We start from the raw sequence: 22715 nt of genomic DNA on the forward strand, positions 1-22715 counted from the left end.
TTCTGTAGGTCTGACAGAGCAATGGTTTGTTACGAGGGGTGTTCCAATTTAAGTTATAATTTTATAATTTGTTAATTACACCTGACACAAAAAAAAACTCGAAAGCGTATAGACCGATCGAAATAACTCATTTAGATGGGAAAAAAAGAAAACTGTTACCTGGATAAAAAATAAATAAATGCGTGAGCAAGTGTGCCGGAGGGTTGATCTGGGGGGTTGAAAAGTTGTGGAAAATTGTATCATTGGGATTTCTGGCGAAAGTTGACATCAAACAAAAAAGTATCCAATACAAAAGTTGTAGATCATACAAAAATCTACAACTTATGTAGAAATCACTTTTTAAGATAACCCCAAAATTTCCGAGAAAAATGTGGAAAACAGGCTTTTTTCTGATTTTTCGTTTTTTATTTCTCATTTCCGCAAAAATAATTTAATTTTGACGAAACTTGGTGAAAGTATACCTTTCTGTGTCTTAAATAACCACAAATTTTTTTAGATAAAAAAAATCTTTTTTTTCGTTTTGACATACTTTTTGGTGAAATAAAAAAATTTGTAATCACAGTTCAAAAACATGCTCAAAATGCAAAAAAAAAATAAAAAATTACTTGCAACAATGAATTTTTGAGTAATTGTTTAAATTAAAAAACATTCAAAAACTCATTACACTATTCAATTCTACGGAAAAAATAAAAAAAAAACTGTGTCTCATTGTTTGACACAAAACTGTATTTTTGTACAGTATTGCTATAAACATCTTTTTATTTTTTCTCTGGCTTTATTTGAAAACGACTTTTAAAATAAATTGCATATTTACAATGCCACTTTTTTCGCTCTATCCAATGGCGTCAACATTTTTACAATCCGACGTTTCGTTCTGGAGGGCCCATTATCAGATGTATTTTTTTTAATATGTCGCTGCAATTTTTATGACAATTCTAAAGTATCTTTTAATTCTGAATTAGATGATATTACTAATGTAATCGCTTAAAAATGTTTTTAGCTATCATTTAACAGCATAAAAGTCAATACCGCACAAAATATCCAACAATTTTTTTTACTACTATTAGCAATACTAATTAGAAATAATAAAATATTTCATAAATTCCTATTATTTTTTTATTAGGTACAACTTTTTAAATTATTGATTAAAAAATCGACTTTCAGATATTATGTAGAGCATAGCAAAATCAATTTTGGACCATGATTGAGCGATTCTCACTAGGGGATCGTTTTCAGCTCATCAAAATGCGTCGGAAAAGATATGTGAGATCTTTGGGTTTGGACTTTTTTGGGCAACCCTAAAGAGTCAAACTTTGACTAAGACTGCGAAAAGCACGTTTTTTTCACAACATTCGAAGTTATATAACATCACGAATTATTTTTCCCAAATACTCGTTGCGGCATATGAAAGTACTACTCTCCCTTCAAAATCAATTTTTCATCATTCGAATATCTTCTCGCCTTTCCGAGAAATCGTCTGTTCAATTTAATTAGTTTAGTGAATTCGATGATGTTCGTAAAATTAAGGAGCATCTGGTGAAGACTCAGAAAAAGAGAAAAATCAAACTAGTGTTTAGGTTTTCGGGAACGCTGATTACGAACACGAAATCAGAATTACGGAATTCAAAATGGCGGATGGAATAAAGATGAATTTCTGTCTATATTTCTAGAAAGGAACATGGATATAAATTTTACCATTTAATGCAACATTATTAATGAAAAAATTCAAGAATTTTTCAAATTACGACCACTATAACATTTATTCTTCAGCCCTCAAAGTCAAAGCATCTGATTATTGATAAAAACATCAAACTTATACATTTTAACAAATGATTTCTTAGAGAGGAAAAGAGATATTCGAACGATTCAAAGTGGATTTTGAAGACGACGAGTATTTTCAGACACCATAACAAATTTTGCGAAGAGAAATTACCTCGTGATGTAACATAACATCAAATATATTGAAAAACCGTGTTTTAGTTTTCTTCCTTACCAATTATTTGTTTTCCCAAAAACGTTTGTGTTATTCCTTTGAATAATATAACTGTTATGCCACATATCTCTCTCTAAGATAGTCTAAGATGTTCTTTAATTATGGCATTTAAAGATCTTGAAGAGACAGAAGGAGTTTCGCCACGTTATCAACTTAAAGTGTTGTATGTAATTATAAAAAATTATCTACTTTCTCAGCGTGAACAACTTGTGAATAGGTAAAACTAAATGTATAGAATCAACCCTTTAACTGAACCTTTTGGCACAACTTATTATGTTTTTCAATTTGGCTAAAATAGAAATTTAAAAAAGACAAGTAATAAAAAAATCCCACAAAATAAGAAATCCAGACATCATAAAAATTTTAATCACATATTTCATTTAATAATTTTTCTTTACAGATATAATTCGTAAAGTTTTCCATTCCCATTAAACTTATAAAATTACGTTCGGTAGATGCATTAGTTGTTTAAGTAAGTAATTCATTTTTATTGATTAATTTTCTTTTGCAGCACATATGGTGCTGCCATTGCAATCGGATGGAATGCATCATCAGCAACGGCAGGATATGCACATAGAATTAAATGCTAAACAAGCTTTATATCAGTGAGATAAATTGTCAAATCCACACCTCGTTTAGCAAATAAATAGTACAGTTTGAAACGAAACCTATTACTAATATACGATTTACATTTCTAAGAGCCAATTATATAATATAATTCCAAATTGCTTCATAATTTAATGAAGCTGTAAAGCCATTCAATATTCGTTCTAAATATCATGTCAGAAAAGTTTGTTCATCCATCCAAAGATGAAGTAATCAGGATAATTAGCCACTAATTCTTTTAATAGCGGCATTCCTTCTAAGACAATCTATTTTTAAACCATTTTGATGTCTTCTTGGAAACCACTGTGGACCTGGTATTATTAATATAAATTTCTGCCGTGCATAAAACTTTTAACTTGGTAAAAGATTACCGTTTTAATAAATGAGAGGGAAAACTTTCAGTTTCACGGACTAACACGCATTTCTGTCTCTTTTATGAACCATAGTTTTATGGAATTGACGGGTTTGGAACATAAACATGAAATTAGAAAAATGTTTGAAACAATAAAATGCCGACCGATGAAGATGTTAAATCTTAAAAAAATGTTTTTATGCTACCAAATGTCTTGAAAAGCTTCGGAGATATCTTGGAAAAACAACTTTCGGGGGTTTACCTTAAGGGTCTATACCGCCTTTAGAAGCCACTACTCTGCTTATATACGTACATAAAAGATTTCAGTCTAGATATTCAATTGTTTTTTATACCTATATAAAAATGAATTCTTCATAGAAAAGTCGTATTTACTTTTCTGATGGTCTCAAAGACAACGAAGTGCAATTGAATATAATATTTGACATTTGATGATCCACGCGACATTGTTTACGATCTTGAGAAGTTGGGAATTTGATTTTCGCGTGTCTGCTTCCATGATTTTTTCATTTCTTGTTGAAACTACACCTTATAATATACTATTTTTCTATTATTTCTCGCTCATCGCTACTACAGTGACTATATTTTAAATTAAAGATGATACACGACTACTACGATTATGTATTAACAATATAACTGCTTAAATTAACTGTAATTGTACATGTATAATTACTGTGACCTCCTTTTGAATCGGCCCCTTCCCAAACTTTTTTTCTGGGCGTGCCACTATCTAGTTGGTTTTATCTGTACGACACATTTTTTTAGTGTAGGCACCTTGAAGGGTGTGTGGAAACCAATTTGTTTTTAATGATATAACTCTCTGAAAACTTTTTATGGTTAAGCTTAATATACAGAACGAAGTTTTCATTGAATATGCTCGTTACATCTTCCTTTACAGTGACTTTGACTGGTTCTAAATCGCGAAATATATTTAATATACTTCAAATCTACCGAAAAATGGCTCCAAATATTCAACTGTCAGCAACTTTTCCATCCATTTTCTAAGTAACTATGCATTTTCGCGTAATGTCAATTTTAGATCTGAATTTATGGAAATGGTGTTATTGATAATAATTTATTAACAGTAGCTAATAGGTTTGGAATCTGCAGAAGAATGTACAACATACAATGTGTTTGAAAGCTGATCATGTAAGCGTTCTGGTCAATGAATTACAGAGTCGACGTTCGATCGCAGGTCATGGTGGCTCCGCTGTGGTCCGACAAGGATATTCGCCTTAGAATTTCATTTTTGGCCTTTCCGAATTTTCATTCACGACACTTGATCCCTGCTTGTGCTTGTGGTTTGTGTGTGAGGCGGGTTTTTCCATGCGTCTCTGTGGCTCTAGTCGTTGCGAGCGGTTTGGAGCCTCATCGGTTTAATTTGAAAGCTGGTTGAATAAAGGTTTGCAAATGCAGGTGCATGCAGTACGACATTAACAACTTAGAACTTAATAAAACAAGGCAAACACATTTATTGACTTTATTTCGTTTTAAATATATACGATTATATTGGAAACTCACTCGTATTACGGATATTTACGTTACATTATACTCGTGTGACTGTGACATCTATACTATACATACATAGTATATAGTGCCTATAATATTTCAAGTGTATCAATATTTAAAAGAGAAATAAGATTAAGCTTAGATTAAGGTGGGTAGGCTTGCAATAATCTCATGGAGAGAAGTGCCCATAATAAAAATATCATTCGATATCGATAATCTGTACCATTTTTGAGAAAATATTCGCAATTAAAGGTGTAATAAATAGTTTATTTTTGCTTAAGTAATTATTTCAATAAAAGAATGAAATAAGTTTATTCAAATTATGCATGTGTTTCTGTAAGTGTAAATTTATCACCCTGTATCTTTTTTATTGGGTACATCTAAAACAAATATATCGTACTGTTTATTTCTCCATACCAAAGCATATCGAACAATAAATGTTATTAACGGAACTCTCTGACATGTGATATTTTACTGTTATTTTATAATTTTAATAATAATTGCATTTGTCCGTAAAAGTTAATTATATTTGACTTGATTACTCGCAATCCGTTAAATTTATTCAGTAGATAATTGATTAACTTTATATGTTTGTACATTATAAATAATTACTTAAAACTGACCTGGTTAATTACCGGTACAATCTGTTAAGATACGTATCCGTACCCCATCGGTAAGTGATCACTAAAAATCAAGTCTTAAAAGATATGTACAGTCTGTACGATATTTGTTGGAATTATCCGCATTCGACATCCGAGAAAGACATTGTCGGCGTGGCGTTCACCGTAGCAGCTTGCAGTACATACTATGTTTTGAAGTGAAGAAATCAGAAAAAACGTTCTACAATTATTTAGAAGAAACTAAAAATATTTACCCACTTAAAAAGCTCTCTAGCGATTAAAAGACACAGCCTCGGGTAAAGGTTAAAATTAGTTCGTCATATTTTGATTTCAAGAGTTTGTGGCAATTCAAGTACCTACTTGGTATTTTGAAACAGCCTTAGAGCATCAACTTCATAGAGGAAGCACGCTTAAGGCGACAGTGTAGAAGAGTGACAAAGAGAGAAAAATATAGTTTGGGTACTATCTTTCTCTTTCCCGCAGGCACGTGATTGGCCAATGTTCGGGTGAAGGGCGGGATTTCCCCACTCTTCCTCAACTATTAGAGAGAAAGAGAGGTAGTACCCAAACTATCGCTTTCTCTCTACAGCATCTACACTTTGCTTCCTTGTAGTATATGCTCTAAGGGAACAGCTGTAGTATAGGAAGCATAAAATAATTACTTCTTATTAAATATAATATAAAGTTTGGTGTATTTTTTTTTAGGACATAAGGACTACCTTCTATTTTTCTACGCCTCCTTTCATACTAAAAACGGACATCACACGACGATATATCATGGTCATCAACTACGAAATGCTGGTTGCAGATCTTTAAACTTAGCCATCCACTTTTGTTCTTGTATTTAGAGTGTTTGCAGCTAGCTACTCGTTTTACAGCGGTATTTGGATTTGGAAGAGAACGAGAAATGGTGAAAATCTGTTTCCATTTTCGAACGACCCAGAGAAATTAGCAAAAATAATATATTTTCAATTTTTGTATAGCTTGCAATAAACTTAGAACAAGAAAAAATTTAAATTAAAAATTACATACACAACAAAACTGAAGTAAAAAATATCGGTTAAAATATTTCGGTATATGCCACAGTTTTACAAAAAGCAAAAAATAATGTGAATAAACTGGAATCATTTTTGACAATAGTTGTAAGAGCGAAAAAACAATTGCCGAATGTATTTACATAATATCAAATTTTAGCTCATTTTAATCGTGTGTAAATTAGTAGCACAAATTGATTAAAAAATGGCCTTTAAATGTGTTAACTTGAAATATGCTGATATGATGGATATACAGGGTGAGTCAGTTTTTTGTGGTAGGATTTTAACAGTTGATAGAGATTCATTTTTTAATAAGAAAAGGTCCTATAAACGTAGGTCTTAGAACGCTTCATTTGTGAGAGATAGGGTGTTGAAAACAAACTTTTTTAAGAATTTTTCTTAATGTCTCTAAAAGACCAACAGATATTAAACTAAAAAAAAAAATGAAAAAACAAACACAGAACTTAAAAAAAGAACTAATTGACACACACGTTACACAATGTTTGCGTTCTTATGTCAACGTTATGACATTTAATCGTTTTTGTTGATTTCCAGGGTACATCATATTTTTCTTATTACAAATGTATTACCAATATCGTTGGAACAGTTTCATGCCAAATGAATTTAACCAAAAACCGTTCATTTTATAAAAAATTGAAAGAGAGCTGTTTTGTTCAGAATTGATCAAAAAAATTTAAAAATGATGTTATTTTCCAGAAAAATCCACGGGCGTACGAATTATTTTTTTAAAGGAGGCAGTAACCCACCTCAGGCACGTCACTGGTGTCACATTAATGGATAACAGATATCTTTGTTTTATTCACCATAACTAATGTGTTATTAATACCAAATCTCAGTTCAATATAATGTTGGTCCTTTAGAGATAGAAAAATTCTTAAAAAAGTTTGTTTTCAACACCCTATATTTCACAAACGAAGCGTTCTAAGACCTACGTTTATAGGAATTTTTCTTATTAAAAAATGATTCTTTATCAACTGTTAAAATCCTACTACAAAAAACTGACTCACCCTGTACATATGGCTACTACTGATATGAAGATGTCTTCTGCAAGAGTATACGCGAAACACGAGAATGCACGTAATGTAACAATTCACAAGAATCGAACAAATAGTGCACGCTTTCGATGATATCCATCAACAGGTATTCAATTAGTAAGTAAACAACTTACTATTCCTCAAATAGTGCTGTCACGCGATCATCAGAGACATGCAGTCCATTTCCATCCTATCCAAGAATGACTCCCAATAGACTCTTTTAGTGTGACGTCACATATTTAGGCAACAAGGCAACCCGCAACAAATTGTCATAGTTGAAATTATACAGACCGAATCTGACTCTTGTGCATTATTTACATAAATACTATAAAAATGATCAACTTTAAGAAGTAATTAAGAACAACCAACATGTGTTTGGTAAAATAGATACACTAGTGCGCTTAAAACTTACAAAAAACCACATAAAAAAATATTCCTAAATTTAAATAAAGTAAAAATTTAACATTAGCCGTGTTATTCCTAATGCTCATGCTCGGAAAAAATAGCCTCATACGCAGGTGAGGTCTTGTTGATATGTTATCGCTGTCATCATTAGCGTATTTTCTATTGCTTTGTTTAATCTTGACGTTTTCTAGTTCTACTAAGTAAAACAAATTATCTATCACTGCTGATTTTCTTCCTTCATTCTCACAATTTTATTTTTCAATTTCCAATCTTATTGTTTTTCCTGGTGTTGTACTGTGTCAGTGTGTTTATCCAGTGTTTTTTTCTTCAAGTGATTTATTATAGAAGTACTCTTAACCACATCCAAACTTCTTCTTGATTGATACCTTGTCGCGAGGCTACTTCGCTTACATGAAATTATTTTTAATGCGCATGCTCAGTAACATTGATATAATTTTAATTTTTTAATTACTATAAAAGTAAAAAAATTTCAAATATTGCCAGAATATCGCTATGTTTAAGGTCATGATAAAGAAGCCATTTTTTAGCACTTATATCCAAATTAGATAAGGTCGAAAGTCGATCTAGTAAAAAATTGAGAAATTCTTCATGACAATGTGCACTCTGGGTTTGCCTATTATTTGGCGTATGCGACGTCACTACTAAAAAGGTATATTATCAAAGTGGGACGCTCAATTTGTGGCGTTTTTCGACCGTTTGGCCACCCTGTATATTGAAAAGATAACTAAAAGTATTTACACATGTATACTAGTTTAACCCGTATGCACGGAAACAATGTTTAAAAAACATAAACGTGTAGCCACTGATAGTTTAACATAAACTTTGAAAATACGACGAAAGTAGAATGAAAATTGTGGTACACTCTGACGTAACGGCGAACAGCAATTACTCCGCAATAAAATAATAAAATGTAATTAAAAATTTGCAATAAAATGGTAGGAGCAAAATAAAGCATCTCGTGGGAATAGTTAAAGGTCATTTTAGTTAGTTCAAAATGTGGAAGGTGTTTGTTGTCTTAGACTAATTTAATGTGAGTACTTAAGGCCGTGCGCGGTATTTAATTTGTTGGTTGTTTAATTAATTATACACTTCTGTAACTTTTTGTTATTAATAATATAGGTTATGTGTGTATCTAATGATCTGATGGTTTGCGGTAAACATATTAAAGAGAAAAATAAATATCACTTTTTCTCATCCTCTTTGACGTGAAGCGGAATAAACAAATAACATGTATGTAAATTAACATTTTACACAGTTCGTTAAATGTTTTCTAGATGTGCAGGCTTACTTATTTCAAACGGATTTAGATAACGCGAGGTGTGTACAACACAAATAAGTTACAAAAACTAGTATCTTTTGTGTCCCTATATTACAAAAAGTGATAAAGGTATGTATGCAACAAAAAATCAAATTATTTATTTTTACCTACACATGTACTGGCCTTTAAATTTTAATTTATACCTATTGCTTCGAAAATTACGATATTTATATCCCCATCGTAGGTTTGTTACGTTGTGATCCGAATAATTTTACGATAACACAATTAATATGTTGTATTTTATGATCAATTTAATTTTACAGAAATATCGATCAGATTTGATAGTTTTAAATCAAACCAAGTTGTACTTTTTTTAAGACAAGACCTTTATTATCATTATTTCGATTTTGAGGAAGTAAGAAAGTAAGTAATGAAATTTATTATTCTAACAGCGAATCCACGTAAATCAATACACACCTGGGATTATTTTTCTGATTTCCTCAGTCACCTGTTCGATGAATAAGTTCTCTAATGATGTAATGGGTGACCAAAATAACTTGCTTAAAGTTTGAAATGCTGCAACACAAACGCTGTAACAGAATTAAATAGCTTTTTATTCCATTTAAGGAAGTTAGAAGGTTATAAAATAAATTACATTCACGCATAATTCTCTGCATAGACCGTTAATCGACGAAAATGAAAATTAATCGATATTGAATGAAATATATACAGGGTGTTATATTCAAAAAAATATATTTAAATTATGTAACAAGTGCACATAAATGATTTTTTTCACCGATCGATTTAAAGGCGTAGTTTTAGTGACAGCTGTGAGGCACTAAAGTGTCACATTCACTGACTAAGCATTAAAATAGTTTTTACTGCCGCTAAATTAAAAATTAAAATTTGTTCTTTAACGAAAGTAAGTTTATTTATTGTAAACATTTATAGTGAAATTAGAACAGCCTGTAAGGGATATCCCTTGTCCTGTTTGTTTTGAAACATTTACTTCGTCTATAAAGGGTGTGGCATGTATAATCTATAAAAATTAAACTACAGCTTCCTGATGATATTTGTAATAGAAAAGTCTTATACGAAAAAGTTATATTCTCGCGTTTTTTTTTTGTAAATTTAAGTTCATTTATTCGACGATAATGAAGGCCGACCCTGTGTTATTTATTAAAAACTTTGGAAATGTTTTTTTGCGACCCGAGATGCAACCTTATAATTTAAGTCGGTATAATCTAATAGGTACTAGTAATACTAAAAGAAGGTTAGGTTACATTGTCAACAAATTTGTGCAGTCAACTGATTTTGTATTTGTGTTGAATTCATTATTCAATTAATTAATAAATATTAAGCATCGTCCTTCAACCCATCAATGTTAAAAAGCGAAAGATTCCAGACAAAAGTTTTTATTTTGTAATTCCACGATAATGACAGTGTAATTTTTATAAAGAAGTAAAAAATAAGAATAGCGTGCCGATTACATTAAAAACGATATTCTTATTTCTTACATTGTTTAATTTTTTAGTTTGTGCACAAACTAGTTTTACAATGAACTGAGAAAACAATGCATTTACTATTTCCGAACGTGTCGATATGGTGTTAGTGTATGGTGCAGCCGGAGAAAATGCGCTCGCGGCGATTAGGTTGTATCGGGAACGACGACCACAACGTCACCCCCCATGTGCAAATACAATCCTACAGTGCGTTCAGCGGCTGCGAGATACAGGAAGTGTTATTCCTCGAGAAGAAGGACGTAGTCAGCAAGTGAACCTTAATGTTGAAGATGCAGTGTTGGAAAATCTTGAAGAAGACCCCACAATTAGTACTCGACGACTCGCACAGCAAGTAGGAACCTCATCTCGTACCGTACATCGCATCTTAAGGCGCCAGCTGTTGGCCCCCCATCATCTGCAATAAGTTCAACAGGTTTTACCCCCGGATTGTGATCAACGAATACGTTTTTGCAGATGGTTTTTACGGCAATGTGCCAATCAAGTAGACTTTCCTGCTTATGTTTGTGTAACAGATGAGGCGACATTTACCCGTGATGAAATGAATTTACATAATATGCACATATGGGCCGATGAAAATCCTCACGCGATTAGGGAAACTCATTTTCAACATTGGTTTTCGGTAAATGTTTGGGCTGGCATAATAGGCGATGTACTTGTGGGTCCCCATTTCTTTGAAGGACGAACGACCAAATGGATCAACATATACTGACTTTTTGGAGAACCGGTTGCCTGAATTATTATCGGACGATGCGGTATTACAAGTTCGAGCCAGCATGTTTTATCTTCAAGATGGGGCTCCTCCACACAGTACTCGAGAAGTAACGACACTTTTGAATGAAATATTTCCTCAGTGATGGATTGGAGACTTTGGTCCTGTGCCGTGGCCACCTCGGTCACCCGATCTAACTCCAATGGACTTTTATCTTTGGAGTCACTTGAAGTCATTGGTTTATAAAATTTCAATTGCTACGGTGGAAGAATTGCGAAACCGTATACTTGAAGCTGCTGACACAATTAGGGGAATACCTAGAATTTGGGAAAATATTCGGCAAAATTGGGTGTATTGCTGCCATGCTTGTATCCGCGCTAATGGGGATCAACTTCAACATTTTCTCTAGAAATGGTAAGTTTTATTTCATTTTGTTCCATATTTTGATGGAGTTTGTTTAATGCACGCAGTTGGCAACTAACTACAGATGCTTACGGATGTGGTTTTGTTTGCGAACTCTTGCAGTAACAACAATGCATTTAAAATAGTAATTACTATTAATTATAATAAGAAAATATCAGTTTTTTAAAATATCTATTTTTCTTAGTTTGTACTTTTGCCCAGAAATTGAGAAGTATCTTTCTATCTTCTATCAACGACGATTTGTTTACGCTGTTGGTCTACAGCACGTAACTCATGTAACATACGGACAGGACCGTTCCAGAGAAAATATTTTGATCCATAAATGAACTTTAATTCGCAAAAAAAAAAACGCAAAAATAGAACTTTTTCGTATACGACTTTTCTATTACAAATATCGTTAGGAAGCTGTAGTTTAATTTTTATAGATTACCCCGTATAGTTCGAAGTGTTTTCACTAGTAGTCAGTATTCTTCCTTTACAAAAATATTTTGTTTATTATTACCTTTTTACCTAAATACGGATCATCAGGGGCCCCCATTATAAATGTTTTAATTTGTTTATTTTCTAAAACGCGTGATTTTTAGCGCGATATCCATCCGATTGCCGTTTCAAGTATGCTTTTAATTTTAGATACTTTCCAACATCGATGTTAAAGACATTCAAAATAGCATTGAGCATCGCATATATTGACCATAATAAAGAAGATTTTTGAAGAATTTTGCTTAATTCAGAAAAATATATCAATAGTACATTTTCTGTAAAAGACATAATGTTATTCTCAGGCCGATAACCAATAATTTTTTTATATGCCGGTATACCTTCTTCGATTTTTCTGGTAATAAATTACACTCTATTTGCTTTGATGATTCAATAATTTCTGGCGGAGTTAATGTGAATTCTTCCATCTCAAATAACAAATAGTTATTTTTATGGATGTAAATAGGAACAATATGGCGGTTACTGTGTACCTAAGTTATTTACTTAATAACGCTCGTCTCATAGCAACCACACAAAGAAGAAAGAAGTATCAAACGGTTTTAATAGTATAAAGTATATATAGCTTTGTTTGTTATTATGAAAAAATTTAAATTGATCGACGAAAAAAGTACGTGTTTAACTTGACGGTAAAGTAGATTTAATGCCTTGGTCTTGGCTGCTTTAATAGACTCGGCTGCGCCTCGTCTGTTAAATACCAGTCGCGGCATTAAATCTAGTGCTTTACTGCCAAGTTAAACAAATAACAATTAATTATGAGCACAAAATTATATTTTTCTTTATAGTAGTAGTATAGATAAGCAAAGAAAATGACAGAACGTTTGAAAAGTGAAGCTTAAAGTCAAACAGACCGCAAAAGAGAAATTAATTAAATTTCAGAGATTGATCTAAGTATAACAGGTCTCATAACGTCGTCACCAATAGCTTTAAAAACCTGGCCAAATCTTCTACTACTCTATATAATAATATAAATAGAAACGAAAATGACACCACACCACATTAGATGTAACAATTGGAGGAAAACTTATTGATAGTTCCAACACAGACAGTGCCACAGGTATTGGAGTAGTTGGTTGTAAGCTTATGTAGCAATGAAACTACAGCTCTTGAGGGACAATTTGAAATTGTGCGACTTTTTTGATATTGTAATAAAAATTTACTTGGCAAATCGAAAGATAGGTTTGGTGTTCAATAAGGCAACGAATGTTAACACCATTCCGGAAAGATCTATATACAATAACCATGAAATTGCCCTTGGTGGTAGCATGAAAGTATTCGGATGCTACCAGCATGGTCTGCAAAGCTATTTTATCCTCCACGTTAAGTTTGAGAAGCTATAACTACACTTTTACATTAGTATTTGCGTTTTCTAGATCAAAATAGTTGTATAAAAACGTCTCTGTAAATTTCTGTAAATGGTTTCAATTTGAAACCGAATTCATCCTGAAACCGACTCAAACTAAGTATTAGTAAAAATATAAATTTTAGACCGAGTCAATATGTGTTAAAAAGGCGAGCCAATATTGACTAATTAGTTATTACATACGTAGAACATATAAATTTATAACATAATTGTCTGCGGACAGTATACATTAATTGCATAAATAAACCAAAGTGTACGTAGTTAATTTTTGGCGTCGAACTTAAATATTGCTTTAATGACGTAATAATTGCACACCAGAAATCCAGCATATTAGTACCTATAATGTCCAGTAGTGGAATAAATATTAAAATTTTACAGACAAGTTTTTAAGTACATTTTGATAACCAAGGATGCAAGAAAATGTCTTCGCTTTTTTTTAAATATCGCTTTTACATAAATATCTTAACACGCGTATTTAACAAAGATATAAGAAAAGCCAACGCCACAGATTATTTTAGAAATTTTGATCAATACGCCCTTACAGTTTACAGAGTTACTAAACAGTTGAACACCACATTTTTAACCTTTCTGCATTTCAGAAAATTTAGATATGAATAAGTACAAATACAGCAAAGTAGGAGGATGTGAAGAAATTCCAACTATTGTAGTAGACACGCCACCACATCAAGATAGTTTGCCTTATGTGGATGAAGAAACAGAGTTCACTGGTATTAAAGAAAGCCCCAGCGAAGAGTTGAAGGACAAAGAAAATATTGTTATATTACCGCGAAGGAATAGTATTTCACTTCCAAACTTACAGGATTTTATAGAGGTGCGTATATACGTACCGTGTATATACAGGGTATTCCAGTGGTATGTACATCTTTATAGAATATGGAAAAAATAAAAAAAAATTAAATAAAACGTAATTAACAATATGCGAAATACACGTTTCTTGATTAAAAGTCAAAATTACAAGTTTATTCTTTGTTATTTTTTTTTATATTACTTCTCTATAATTATATGAGCTTATGGTTAAAGCAAGAGCACGATTCTGGATGTATTCCAAATTCCTTCAATAGAAAAAATGGCCATGTGCTTTGACCACCTCGATATCCCTATTTGAGTACCCCCAACTATTTCCTGTGGGGTGCAGTGGCTTCCTGACAAGCTGTATACAATTACTATAAAAAAAACATTGCTTTAGGGATGCATATTGTACAGAATAATTCCTTTGCAGGTAGGACAGGATGCGAAATATGCAGACGATGAAAACGACAAGTCTGACATCAGTTCTAGGTACGTACTAAATTTTTTATTCAATATTTGTACATTCTGTTCAGAAACTGAGCAAAAAATTCAGAGGCTGGATCTACTCATATACAGGGACTACACGTGAAATGGTAACTATTGGCGCAAACATGCCTTATCCGAAAGTTGATAGTTTCGGAAATACAGGGTGTTGAAAGTTAAAATTTTAAATCGTTTTTTTGCGATTATTCTGAAACTTAGGAACTTGAAAATTTGTGAACCTATATTTTTTTAAGCGGCAAACAAGATGCGTGTTGTAATTTCATCGTTGCTCACAGAGGGCGCCACATACGACCAATTTTACCGAAAATTTAATTAATAACTTTTTACCCTGTATGTCTAACATGAAACTTGATTCAAAACCTAAAAGAGCAATCATTTTTCCATTAATTATGTACTCTTGTTTCATTTCGAGATCTCGATCCGTTTTCGAGAAAAATCGATTTGACGAACTCTATGTCTTGATAATACGAGAAATTAAAAGCGAAACAAACTAAGTGTTTCTTCATGTTATTACAACAATTAGCAATAAAACAGTTGAAATACGTAATAATGATTTAAAGTAATTGTTCGAAGAATCCACTGTTGACACTGATGCACTTTACACAACGTTTTCTGAAAGATCTTCGAGTTTGAAACAACATATTGGGATTGAGTCTGACTTCGTTGGTAGCGATTTGTATTCTTTGCCATAACTCTTCACGCAAACCAATAGATTCTTTGTAAGCTATCTCTTTCATTCGAGACCAAAAAGAAAAATCAAGTTGATTGAAGTCCGGACTTCTGGGTGGCCAAGCAAAAATGCTTACATGGCCAATCCAGCGATTTGGAAAAACTGCATTTAAATATGCACGCACTGGCCGACAAAAAAATGCGCTGGTGCTCCGTCGTACATGAACCACATGTCTCTTCTTAAATAAAGTAGAACTTCTTCAAGCCGTGGAAGCATTTTTGCTTGGCCACCCAGAAGTCACGACTTCAATCCTCTTAATTTTTCTATTTGATCTCGAATGAAAGTATCGTTTACAAAGAATCTATTGGTTCGCGTGAAGAGTTATGGCAAAGAATACAAATCGCTACCAACGAAGTCAGACTCAATCCCAATATTTTGTTTCAAACTTGAAGATTTCTCAGAAAACGTTGTGTAAAGTGTCAACAGTGGATTTTTCGAACAATTACTTTAAATCATTATTACGTATTTCATTTGTTGTATTGTTAATTTTTAATTTCTCATATTATCAAGACATAGTGTTCGTTAAATCGATTTTTCTCGAAAACAGATAGAGATACCGAAATGAAACAAGAGTACATAATTAATGGAAAAATGATTGCTCTTTCAGGTTTTGAATCAAGTTTCATGTTAGACATACAGGGTAAAAAGTTATTAACTAAATTTATTTTCGGTAAAATTGGTCGTAAGGCGCCCTCTGTGAACAACGATGAACGATATTTTACCATAAGGTACTTTTGGAACGAAGATTGGGTCTATTCAATTACTCCGACAAATACCCTTAATGCAGGAAGATATAATTAAATGTACAATACCATTGTAAATATTATTTGAAATGATTTAAATAACAATATTTACATGGAGATAGTAAACTTATTAATAACTGGAATTTTTCATTTATTCTAGCTTACGCCTAAATATTTCCGTGAAAACAGTGACACCAGCATTTTAAATTCATTGAAATTATTTAACTTTTCGTTAAAAAATACTGCGCTTATTATTTTAATTATTAATAATTGTGGTGTATATTGTGATCCACATAAATATCCTTCAGGTTCCTCAACGATGTACTTAAAACTAATGTTGATCGAGTACCCTGTTTTATATAATTTATTTTTGACGACTGCAACTTAAATATAATTTCCTAAAATATAATTATATTTTTTACTATTACGAGTAATTATGACGCTAATCTGTTACAGGAATAAATTTTAATTTATACGAATCATTAAGACGTTTTAGCAACCGTTTCAGGGTGATTATTTCGTTCACGGTGAATAGTGACTGATATAATTAAAATACTCTTTTTCTCTTACTCTCTTGTAGTACAAACACTTTTTACTTGCAGTAACACTCGTGCAAATTTAATCGCTGATGCTAGGATTGTTCAAAAATAAATAATAAGAAGTGGATCTTATTTGTGGAAAGACGAAATGGGCGGTGACTATTAGACGCCTTTGTTATAGCCAACTTTCTCTATCGCACGGACTTCTATGACTTTCTTTATCGCTCTCACGTAACGGCCGATGAACCATGGGGACTTTCCGACCCTGTATACGAAGCCTGTTCAGAAAATAACCGAACTTTTTGAATTGAGATTTGAGTTGGTGATATATATATATACATAATCTTTTCTGTAACCACATGTTCTTGGATTGTTAATATCTCATTTAATTTTCGTGATATTGTTACGAGTTTAAATTTTAAAACAACCTTACGGAAATGGTGCCGTGGGTTATATGCAATGTTTTTAAAAGTAGTCGTCGGGTCAATTGAAGGTGATTCTCTTCCAGACAGGCCCTCCATTTCAACTGATGACTCCCATGTTCAGAAAGTTAAAGATCTGGTGCATGTAAATTGCAAATGGGCTATGCCATGAAATTTTGACTAAAAAATTGAACATGTATCCAGTTACAGCAAAGTTCCTCGTTTGATGACCGAACAACAGGAAGAAAGTCCTGTGGACGTTTGTCGGCAACTCATTGAACAATCCAATGATGATGAAACATTCATTCAATGGATCATAACGGGAGACGGAAGCTGGGTTTACGACTACAACATTGAGACAAAAGTTCAATCATTTCTTAACTTTCGGGTCAATAAGGGTTGTTGAAGCCCTTTAGTTGCACCAAAAGAAATATTTGATGTTATGTAACTCCGTCAATGTTGAGTCATTAGTTTTCCGAACACTCTGTAAACAATAATAATTTTTGACTGTGTTTGTCTTGACATTTATAAAGAGATTCATACATTAAGTTTAATTTTTATTACTCTACTTTATCTAATCAGATAAATATACCTAACCTATTTACGCGAATAGCTGACAGACTGAATTAATAACTGATTACGAAATGAAGGCTTCGACAAGTGATTATGATAAAATACAGTGCACCACTGATATACAAGAAAAAATTCTTGAGTAAGTAGTTGGTGTATACTTTTACAAATCAACGTGCCTAACTATAATAATTATAACAATTATCGATTTGGCCAAATTGATGTTTTTTTCTCGAGTAACACAAAATGAAATGTTTACTTCCTGGTGTATTACACATTAATTAGTTAATGTTTATTGACGAAAGGTATTTTAATGAATATTTTATTGTAGATAAAGTTTACAAAGTGATACTCATAAAAATGTGATAACAGTATAATAAATAAATAAACCGGTAGTAAATTTACGAAATGTAAATATCACGTGACATATTTGTAAAATAAGAGGCTGCTATGAAAAATGTGGAAATTTAAAAAAATAATTGCAAAGCATTAGAAACGTGAGTAATTCACGTCACAAATATGGTTTCGAATTTCAAAGAAGAATGATCCGATAATGCCTTCAGCCCAAAATCTGCACCAAACAGTGACACGTTGTGGATGCATTTGCTTCCCAACAATCTCTGGTGGATTTTTTTCGAAAAATCAGCATCCACTTAGTGCTCCATAACCATAATCCTTCAACGATCTCTCGTCGCTCTGCGTGATCAGTAGGCTTCAGTTCTTGACTAAAATGCCTAAGTGCAGCAACACTCTCGTGAACTACTTCGATGTGTTTAAGATCACTAATTGATTCAGTCTCCTTGAATGTTTCAATTAATTTCTTCATAGCTGATGAAGTTATATCGACGAAGAGAAAAATAGGGTCAAACCTCCAAATACTTTCAGATAGATCAGATTTTTATGAAAATTTGGAAGCTTATTTCACCCTGTAGATGAAAAGTTATATATGTGCTTCTTATTTTTAGGGGATGAAAACCACCTCTTATGCTAAAAAACTGAATAAATATAAAAATAGGTGTTATATAGACTAAAATCATATCTTAATATATAGAATAAATATTGTTTTATATTGGGGGTTATAATTTATGTCATTTTTATAAAGTTTCAACCATTAAAAACCACCCTTAATGATAAAAATATAAAATTAATAGTTTCTTTGACCTTAAAATATTCTTATAGCGCATATATTATAGATAGAAACCTTTTCAGCAGTTTATGGTATTATAAATAGTTTATTACAATATTTCAATCCTTAAAAAACTACCCCTAAAAACAAAAAAAAAGTTTTTAACAGTTTGAATGATTTGATAGTACAAACAGGATAAATTAAATTCTTTTAGCTGTTTACAATACAATTTATAATTTATCGCATTGTTTTGACCCTTAAAAACCATCCCCAATGAAAAAATATATAAAAAATGGCTTTTAAATTATTTAAAATGAATTATAATGCTCTCCTATAGTGTTTATCAGATCACTGGGTTTGTTGTTGAATTATTAAAAGATTAAAGGGAAACAGTGAAGGTATTCTATGTACGAGTATATAGTAAACAAATTTATTAGGTATTGTTAAAATAAATTTATGTATACATAAAATAATTGTAAGGTATATTAAAATAGTTATGTATCTATCATCGCCTATGAATGCTTCAAAGTTGTGGATAACCAAAATATTGATATTCTCCGAAAATTGAAGCAGTGAGGTACCTTTGGTTTTTTAATAACAACTTCCTTAATTTTAAAGCTATTAGGACGACACAAAAACGATTTTAAGAGAAATTTCGACAGCTAAGAATACTGTAAAATTGAATCTAAATAACGCGTTATTTTTGAGATTTTAAGGTTAAATGGTTTGAAAAACATTACCTTCACCCTCAACTGCAAACTTCTATCTGTTAATTTTTATCCTACACAAATTAAAAATAAAAACAAAATAGTATGTGAAAAAAAATCTAAACTTTTATACTCTTGAATATTTTTCGTATCTTTGTTATTTTTAGTTTTTTCAAAAATATATAATTTTTTTTGGAATTAATTTTTTTTTCAATCAAAACGTAATATTTCCAAAAATATGCATTCTAAACCGCTTAACTTGAATAATATATTGTTAGCACATAAAAAATGTAAATTGTAGAAGGATTACCTTTAATTTTAAATCTCGTGAAAAATTAATCAGTTTTTGTAGGTAGGTACTGATTTTTTTTTCCCGAAAAAGCGAATTAACAGTTTTATTTTGATCATAACTCTGTTAATTTTTATGCTAATGACTTAAAGTCGAGTTCATTTTAAAGATTTTTTAAAGTTCTTTAATGTTCTGTACATTTTTCTTGAAAAATATATATTTTTTTAGTTATTTTACGTTAAATGCTTCCAAATTAATTTTTGACGGACATGAAATTATCTTCAACCAGCCGTGTATCAGCACCTATTGCCCCTACATAAATGAAAAAAAACTATTTTTTTTCTTTTTCTATAAACTTAAGTTTTTTTTCATACAATGTTTATTTTCCAGTTTTTCGAGAAAAACTACTGAAAAATGTCATTTTTAATAAAAAATGTACATATCACCAATAACTCAGAAAATATTGACTTATCGAAAAATGTTCATAAGATACTTTTTGCTTAAAATTGATGGCTTTATCGATTCCTGGCGTTATTTTCAATATTTTATTTTTCGTCCCCTAGAAAGCACCCCCTGGGCAAAAGCGCTCATCGGCACCAAATAACTTCAGAGATAAACGTTAGTTTAAAATCAACACCAGTATTTCTAAATAAAGGCTTTCGGCCCTTGGCTTATTAAGGCTTTCTGATCTAGAATGACCCAAAGAGAAACCTTCTGAAGTTATATTAAAGGCTTAGGAAACACGTATAAAAAAATATGGTTCTAGCTACTTTTGAAATCCTGCTCATTTATGATTAAAAGCCCTGTATAACATAAGTACGCACAGTAACAACCGTCTGGCTAACATTATGTTCAATGACATAGATTACATAAACACTCATTTCTCATTTACTCAGTTTATCTCATTAAATTGATATTTGTCAGGGAAGCATATACTTAAGAGGATACAGTTGAAAATAATTTCCTTACGTTCTTAAACTCTTATAGAGACAGAATTATATTTAAAAAAATGAATCTACCTGGAATTGTAACGAAAATAAATGATTAGTTACCTACCGTAAATGTTTGATTTTGAGTCTGAACATTATATTCACGAATCGCAATTATAAGATGTATTATTTGTACAATCCTCTTAATGCACATTTTTTACTAGTCGTATCTCACTAACAGAAATGCTTTGTACAGTGAAGTTAGTTGTTTTTGTTAACTATGAGACATGTCCATCTAAAAGTAATATGAAAGCATCACTTTACTAATACGACTGGAAGGAGTTCATTTAACAATGTACTAGGGTAAGTACGTGAAATCAGCGAATATTTATATGCCATGTGTTAAAATTATCAACAATAAGAGTGAACAACAGCTTCACGATAATTTGATATTTAAGAATAAAATGGAAATATTATAAACATATTTTACGCAAATTAGAGTTGATTAGTTATTCACATGATTATTATCATATACAGGCCGCTTTTTATGCGTATCCACTGTAACTTTTGTATGATCGATATTAAGTATGATATATACATACTGCGTAAAAGGATATAGTCGGTCTAACATGTACATTTTTACATATCTCATAGAACGTTTTCCTATGTTTTCACTAATATAAAATTTTATGGATTTGTTTGTTTCAAAATGCAGGACTGGATATTTTAGCAGTGTCAGAAACAAAGAAAAAGAATAAAGGGGTGATGGAATTAGAAAATGGTCACTTGTTAATATATAGTGGAGTAGAAAATAATAAAAGGGCAGCAGCAGGTGTCGGATGCATAATTCATCAAAAATTAATACAAAGTGTGAGTAAATGGGAAGCACATACGGAGAGAATTTTATCAGTGGAGATAAAGAAAAGAGATGGAAAACAAATGACTGTGATATGTGTATATGGGCCAGATGAAGATGAAAAAGCAGAAATAAAAGACACATTCTGGGAGGAATTAACATTAGTCACTGAAGAAAGTAAAGGAATAGTATATGTATTAGGAGATTTTAACAGTAGAGTGGGTAAGAAAGATGGAAGATATAACACAGTAATAGGTCAATATGGTGAAAATAAAAGAAATAATAATGGAAAGAGAATGCTGGAGTATTGCCTATTAAATAACTTGATTATAACAAACACTTTTTATGAACACAAAGAGATACATAAATACACGCGAGTAGAAGCCAACAGAGGAGAAAAATCATTAATCGATTATGTGTTAACTGAGAAGAATAATAGAAAGCAAATTATGGATACGAGAGTTAAAAGAGGATCAGAAATAAATAGTGATCATTACTTGGTGGTAACTAATATTAAGAATGATAAGAATCCAAAATACGAAATAAACGAGAAAACCGATAAGATGAGACAACATGAAACAATAAAATCATACATGCTAACAAACCCAAAAGTGAGAGAAAAATATGAACAGCTGATAAACGCAGAAACAGACAAAATATTGGCAGACAATGAAAATATTAGCGCGAATCAACTATGGAATATGTTTAAAGAAATAATATTGGAATGTGCCAAGAAGACATGTGGAACAAGTAAAATATTAAACAACAGGAAACAAACAGTGTGGTGGAATGAAGAAATAAAACAACAAGTTCAAAGTAAAAAGAGAAAATGGAAAGTTTACTTAACAAAGAAAACTGAAGAAAGCCTGGAAGAATATAAAAGGCAAAGAAATATTGTTAAAAGCACTATAGCTGCAGCTAAAGAGAAAGCATGGTCGGAATTCGGAACAAAAATGGAAGAAAATTATAAAAGTAATCAAAAATTATTTTATAAAGTACTAAAAACTATGAGAAAAGGGAAAAAGATAGAAAATACTGCAGTGAAAAATGCTCACGGACAGATTTTGACAGACGAAGTGGAAATAATGCAAAGATGGAAAGAATAT

At 31.6% G+C, this 22715-nt stretch overlaps 1 protein-coding gene across 4 annotated transcripts in view; it reads left to right on the top strand.

Moving 5' to 3' along the window:
- Nucleotides 1-8545: 8545 nt before the first annotated feature.
- The window catches only part of LOC108907713 (myogenesis-regulating glycosidase), a 28746-nt gene continuing 14576 nt past the window's right edge, over nucleotides 8546-22715 (top strand). The window contains exons 1-3 of one of the 4 annotated variants that reach the window (XM_018711508.1): nucleotides 8546-8643; nucleotides 13984-14216; nucleotides 14625-14683. In XM_018711508.1, coding sequence (XP_018567024.1) covers nucleotides 13995-14216; nucleotides 14625-14683 — 281 coding nt within the window. In that variant the 5' untranslated portion in view covers nucleotides 8546-8643; nucleotides 13984-13994. Of the gene's footprint in view, nucleotides 8644-8858; nucleotides 9001-13983; nucleotides 14217-14624; nucleotides 14684-17751; nucleotides 17845-21000; nucleotides 21117-22715 lie in introns of those variants that run through there. The other 3 variants (XM_018711507.1, XM_018711510.1, XM_018711511.1) reach the window with 3 other exon arrangements.

The sequence above is a fragment of the Anoplophora glabripennis genome, unplaced genomic scaffold, assembly GCF_000390285.2.
Source record: "Anoplophora glabripennis isolate ALB-LARVAE unplaced genomic scaffold, Agla_2.0 scaffold200, whole genome shotgun sequence".
Taxonomy (NCBI): Eukaryota; Metazoa; Arthropoda; class Insecta; order Coleoptera; family Cerambycidae; genus Anoplophora; species Anoplophora glabripennis.